Raw genomic sequence first — 7,047 nt, 5'->3', positions numbered from 1 at the left:
ACATGGTAGAAAGAAAAAGCTTTGGTGTCTCTTCCTTTTCTTATAAGGGCATCAGCCCTATTGGATTAGGACCTCACTCTTATGGCCTCATTTAACCTTAGTTACTTCCTTATAGGCCCTGTCTCAAAATACAGTTACATTGGGGATTAGGGCTTTAACATGTGAATTTGGGGGGACACAATTCAGTGCATAGCAAATGCTACTGGTATTCCTTTACTTTGTGCACAGTCTTTATTATTATTATTTTTTGTTTTTTGTTTTTGTTTTTTTTTTTTTTTAGTGCCAGGTGTTTATTTCCCGCACACGCGGGACTGCTCACAGACACAACACACACAGGCATCGGCACCGTGGGAGGGGGCAGCAGCCCGGCCTCAGCAGAGGACAGGACTTTCTCTCAGCTCCTGACCTCACGGTGTGAGATGGGACAGGACGGGTTCTTGCTCCTGCCTTCACTGGGGACTGAGGGGACCCATAAGCAAACACCCCTCCCACCTCTCAGCCAAGCTAAAGCCACCTTGGTGACAGGTTGAGTTCCAACTGATACAGTAAGTGGAAGCGGGAGTGGCCTGGTCCCAACCATTACAGGGTAGGGTGTAAACGGCAAAGGAAGAGGTACATTTTGGATTAGGCCACAAGAGGCAGCAGGTGACACCATCAGAAGCATGTGTGAAGGTTGGGGGGGGGGGGCAGTACAGTTACTGGGCTTCTGAGCTACCTAGTCCCTGTCTCAGCAGGAAGGGTAGCAGAGACGGGCAGGGCTTATTATTTGGCATTGATGATATCCACGAATTCAGGCTTGAGGGAAGCGCCCCCCACAAGGAAGCCATCCACGTCAGGCTGGCTTGCCAGCTCCTTGCAGGTTGCCCCAGTCACAGAACCCCCATAAATTATGCGGGTGCTCTGAGCCACTGCATCAGAGATGTTGGACTTAAGCCATCCCCGGAGCTTTTCGTGTACTTCCTGGGCCTGTTGAGGTGTCGCAGTCTTGCCAGTACCAATGGCCCACACAGGCTCATAGGCCAGGACAACCTTGCCCCAGTCCTTCACATTATCTGCGATGACCTTGGTTTGCTCGAAAACGACCTTCTCAGTGATGCCAGCTTCCCTCTCATCTAGCTTCTCCCCAATGCAGGCGATTACTCCAAATCCCTCTGCCAGGGCGTGAGCCACCTTCTGCCCAATCAGCTCATCTGACTCCCCAAAGACGTGCCTTCTCTCCGAGTGCCCCAGGACCACCCACGTGGCTCCACAGTCTTTGATCATGCCAGGGCTGATCTCCCCCGTAAAGGCCCCGTTAGCCACTTTGTAGCAGTTCTGCGCAGCCACTGCAATCTTGTGATCTAGCTTCTGCCGGGCGAAGTCAATGTAGGCGGTGGGGGGTGCGCAAACCACCTCGGTGTCGGCCGGCACCTTGGCCGCGTTCAGAGTGTTGATGAGCTCCCCCAGATTGTTCTTCCGCCCGTTCATCTTCCAGTTCCCCCCAACGAAGAACTTCCTGGAGGGCGCCATTGCGCTAAATCCGGCACACTGAAGGTCACGAGCAGCCTCTTTATTATTTTTATTAGTGAAAGTCCTTAAAATTCTGGTAGGCAGAATAATAATCCCCAATGATTGCCACACCCTAATCCCCAGAACATGCAAATGTATTACCTTAGATGAAAAGAGTCACTTTGTATATGTGATTAACGTTAAGGATCTTGAGATGGAAATATTGTTGTGGATTATCCAAGTGGGATCAATCTAATAATTTTAATCCTTGAAAGCAGAGAAAATTTCCTGGAGGTAGTCAGGCAGAGAGAGATGTGACCACGGAATAATGGTCAGAGAAAGAGATGCCACCTTGTGAACTTTAAAGATGAAAGAAGGTGGCCTGAAACTAAGGAATCTGGGAAGACTTTAATTGCAGCCTCTTCAAAGACTCTGACATACAGAAAGGTGTCTATAGAAGAGCCATCTGCCAATGTAATCTATGAAGAGCATATGTTTATCCTTTAAGGTCCCCATTTATTTTCCTGTGTTGCCTCAATAACTTTGGACATGCAATGAGATATTATAGAGTCTGGGTTTCTCCTCCAAATCCAGTATGATAGAGGACACATACCAAGAATGAAAAAGATTTACTTTATCTCCTACAGAAAAGGATAAAGAGAACATTGGTTATCATTTAAAGTATTGTGTGAAACAGATAAAGAAATGCTGTAACATTTAAAATTATGGAACAAATTTGACTTTACTCCTGCACCAGCCAATGAGAAATCTAGAATCTATAAGACCTTGAGTTTGATTGTTAATACCCTGAAGACAAAGCTAAAATAAAAACAGAAATATACACACACACACACGACAATAGCAATGACAATAAAAACTATCAAAATCAACATCATAAAACAACAAAAAATAAATAATTAAAGCTAAGAGAATGTTTTTTGGGGGGCCAACAAATTTCATAAGTTCAACCATGTAATAAATTCAGGTAAAAATTATTTCAGCCTCTCGGTAAAGGTTGCTTTCCAAAATAAAGAAGTTGAATGTGAAAAATTAAATAAATTTTGTTTGTTAAATTCTAACTAGAAACCTTGGTTTCAATGCTGTATAATGGTGAAAAGTTATCAAATGCACACTATGAAGTATAATGACTTTTTATAGCTGCTTTTTTCTGCAATTCAAGATTGATTAATTACTGCCAGAATTTAAGTGGATATTAATGAGGGCATGTGTAAAAGAAAAAAAAACACACAAAGACCTCTAAGGTTTGAATTGATTATGTAAGGATATTATTTCTTGGTCCTCTGTGCACCATGAAAGGGTAGACACAAAGATTTCTAATATACCAATATACGATAAAATAAAGACCTTTGGCTAACAGTATTCACCTTGTTAAAAAAAAAAAACAACCTTCCACCTTTCTAGTCTCCTCAGTTGATAATGATTCCATCTCTAGTTCTTCAGTAAAGGAAGTATTGCTTATACATAAAAATTACTATGTATACAATTATGTAATAAAAATTATTCTCACCAGTCAAATTTAACCATGCATGCTCTAAGTTCTTTTTAAACTGCTTAAGGTAATGACAGTGATGTACATTGGATAAAAATGATATTCATTAGATAGGGAATGAGGTAATTTCATGAAAAAAACTATTAGTCATATTTAATAGGAACAATTTAATAAGAGCATTTTACTCATGAAGGGGACACAGAGGACAAAGAAAACAAGTAAGATACCTGGGAGAGGCTGAGGTTCTAACAGCTGAGAGCAAATAGACAGGTAATTTATCACATTATATTTATAGTTAACTGAGTAGATTAGGTAAAACAATCATGTAAGGATAAGTCTACCATTTGCTCAGCTGCTTGCAAGCGGCCAAGTATGATTGAATATCCTGGCTACTTTTGTTCAGGCATGATGATCAGGGACCTCCATGATTACACAATGCTGACCACACCATCAGAGAGGTCTTACGCTCCTCAGCTTTTTACCCCCCTTCCCTCCCTTAGCATGAATAAAGGTGGTTAAGAGAGAGAAAACAATACACAGCTTAGAAAAAAAAAAAACCACATGTCTCTAGCTTTTTTTCCTCCTTTTTTTTCCCTTTAAATGGTCTAGGAGAAAAAATTTCTCTATGAAAAAACACACTAGAAAATCCTGATTCAAAGTTTGAAATGAAAATAGAATCTGTCAACTCACAATATTCAAGAAACAAATGAATCAGTACCATTATCTTAAAAATTGTGGATGTGTATATTATGCAAAGAAAGAACTAAAATAAATGTTATCTGCATTAGTAAACCAAGTTTCACACTGAAATATGCAATAAATAGCAAACAAATATAATATTTAAACAATATATTGGCTCACGGGAAAACTACCTTAAAATATAGTAGACACAAACTATAGTTGGTAGAAAAAAATAGCAGAATTATAAACTGAGAAAGTTTGAATTGGGAGAACATTAGAGATCTTCTACTTTAGAGATTTTGCCTGGTAGGTGAAGGAATCTACTGATGATGGGTTAATTAGTCTATGGCAGACATTGTTCTAAGCATAGTAATTTTAGTGTCGTCTTTAAACTTCACACAACTATGAGGTAGATTTTATAATTATACCCATGTTGAAGATGAGGAAAATCAGATACAAACTGGCTAAGTAAAAAGTCAAATATTAACCAGAATTTTAATCCAGTTGGTCTGATTTCAGGCAATTTTGATTTAACTATTCAGGAGGCTGAACTTATTAAGTGACTTGCCCAAACCCAAAAAATGACTTCAGTAACATATTGGAAATATTTTTATGCCCAAGTGAACAGGAAGAATGGCATTCTGCCTGTTAAAGAATTCAAAGAAACAAATTATTAAAAATGGCTAATGTCATGGTCTCTAAATCCTATATATCTAACTACATTTTGTATGCCACAGGTTTTCAATAATCACTATCAGAAAGCAGTTCTAGGCATTTGCATTGTTGAAAGAATTATTTCATTTTAGTGTTATTAATTTAATAGAAACATACTCTCTAGTGAAGGCAATCAATACTGCATAGTATTAACTTTTCTGAGAGCAGATGAAAAACCACACAAAATTCAACTTAATTCACATTAGGTTACGTCCAAGATCCTTTTGCTAAATATATATTTAAAAATAAAATATTTTATCACCTAGCATTTTATAACCCAGAAATATTATCATGAACAAATATTTATTTTTCTATGGAGTGGAAAGAAAGCTTATGCTTTCAATGATGGACTTATACTGATGTAATCTCCTATTTATTACTAAATCAAGATTAGGGAAAACAATTTGATCTCATAACTGTAACAGGGAGGAACAAACCTGACTCCATATTGGATCTATTCCTTTAGCTTTAACCCTTGTGCTCTGTTGCCTGTGCTTAGTCATGCAGGCTCTGCACCTTTGCAAATGAAATGTTGCCTGTAGCCTGAAATATACATGATAGCCCATTCTCAAGGCTCTGATCTTTAAAGGTATAATACTTTTCCATTCATATAGAAATTAAAAGTTGCAGAACAGAAAATAATAAATGTTCTGCTGGAGGTTTATAGGAACATTATGACCAGACCTACATGGACAGCTGTAAGAACAAAGAATTCCTGCAACAACCAACCACACACCCCCTTTCAGTACAAAAGAAGCATGAATTCTAACTTTGGTAAGATGATTCTTTGGGACATTAGTCTACCATCTTTTCAGTCTGTTGGCTTTCCAAATAAAGTTGCTATTCCTTGCCCCACCAACTCGTCTCTCCATTTATTGACCTGTTGTGTGGTGAGCAGTACGAACTTAGACTTGGTAACACTATGTGCTGGAGACTTATATAATAACTTTATTTCTCCCTCTGACAACATTGCCATGTCTGGTGAATAATATTACTTTAAAAATCATTTGTTATTTAGTGATATTACAAGTATTTAAAGTGAAGTCTCTTTGGCTCTAAAGCCCTTCCTATTAATAACATGAAATAGCCCAGATTTGGTTGAACCTAAAATTATACTAAATTATACTCTAACAATGTTAAAACTAAATATTTAATTCTTTCCATAACCTTGAAAAAGAGAGTTCCATTTGTGATATGAACAACTGATCATTCTTTTTTATGAGATTTTTTTTTTCTGATTATGTCCAGTAATAGGGTTTACCATATATGTATCAAACATGCCCTTTAGGGGCTTCCCTGGTGGCACAGTGGTTGAGAGTCCGCCTGCCGATGCAGGGGATACGGGTTCGTGCCCCGGTCCGGGAAGATCCCACATGCCACGGAGCGGCTGGGCCTGCGAGCCATGGCTGCTGAACCTGCACGTCCGGAGCCTGTGCTCCACAAAGGGAGAGGTCACAACAGTGAGAGGCCCGCATACCGCAAAAAAACAAAACAAACAAAAAAACAAAAACACATGCCCTTTAGGATTTTTAATTATAACTGATACTTCTTTAATTTTATTTTTATTTATTATCCCTTTTCAGAAATGCTCTGCATTACCTTCTATAGATATTTTCTTTCCATTTTTATTACAACATATTGACATATAATAAAATGCATGGATTTTAACAATGCAGTTTTATGAGCTTAACAAATGTATAATATACCTGGGTAATAATCACTAAAAACAGCACCAAAATATTTCCATCACCCTAGAAATTTTCCTCATAGCCATTTTCAGTTAATTCTCACTGTAAAATAGACAATCACTGTTCAGATTTCTATCACTGTAGATTAATTTTGCCTGTTCTAGAACTGCATACAAATATGTACTATTTTATATGTGGCTTCATTTGCTCACCATAATATTTTTGAGATCTATCACAGTGTTGTATACTTAATTCATTTTTATTATTGAGTATTATTGCATAGAATAAATATATTCCAACTATTTATTCATTTACCTATCGATGGGCATTTAGGTTGTTTTCAATTTGGGGCTATTATAAATAAAACTGCTTTGAACATTCCAGTATGAGTCTTTTTATGGTCATATATATTTATTTCTCTTGGATAAAAGAAGCAGGAGTAGTCAAACTGTCTGGTTCTTTGTATTTAAAGTTCAATTTTTGTACACATACTACTTGACCCTTATTTTTTAAACAATTCCTACAATCTCTTTTAACTTATATTTTAAAATTTTTTGATAAAATTGTGTGTATATCTTCCATCTGCTACTTATTTTCTATATATTCAGTTTGTATTTTGATTATTTTTTCCTTTCTTGACATTTTTTGATTTAATTCTGTGTATTTATATTAATTCATCCTATCTCCTGTATTGGCTTTTTATCTATAGTGCTGTGTTTGTGAAATAAAGACATTTTCAAATAAGTGAAATTTTTAACTTATCACCGGCAAACATATAGTACAAGAACTGATAAAGGAAGCTCTTCAAGTCAAAGGCCCCAGATGTAATCTTAGATGTACAGAAATAGAGAGCAATAGGAGTGCTAAATATGTGGGTAAAAACAAAAGGTCACTTTTCTTTATCTTCTTATATTCTTTAATTAACTGTAACTAAAAATGTAGCAATGTACATGGAATTTTTAGGGT

The 7,047-nt window shown here is 37.1% G+C and overlaps 1 protein-coding gene across 1 annotated transcript; it reads right to left on the bottom strand.

Moving 5' to 3' along the window:
- Positions 1-286: 286 nt before the first annotated feature.
- On the bottom strand, positions 287-1,531 carry LOC309964770 (triosephosphate isomerase). Its single transcript, XM_082843926.1, has one exon. The coding sequence runs from the start codon at positions 1,507-1,509 to the stop codon at positions 763-765; it is 747 nt and encodes a 248-aa protein (XP_082700052.1). The 5' UTR covers positions 1,510-1,531; the 3' UTR covers positions 287-762.
- Between the last annotated feature and the right edge of the window lie 5,516 nt (positions 1,532-7,047).

Source organism: Leucopleurus acutus (assembly GCF_964270905.1).
Source record: "Leucopleurus acutus genome assembly, chromosome: 8".
NCBI lineage: Eukaryota > Metazoa > Chordata > Mammalia > Artiodactyla > Delphinidae > Leucopleurus > Leucopleurus acutus.
The sequence above is the reverse complement of the archived record's forward strand: the minus strand, read 5'-3'. Positions and strand labels throughout refer to the sequence as shown.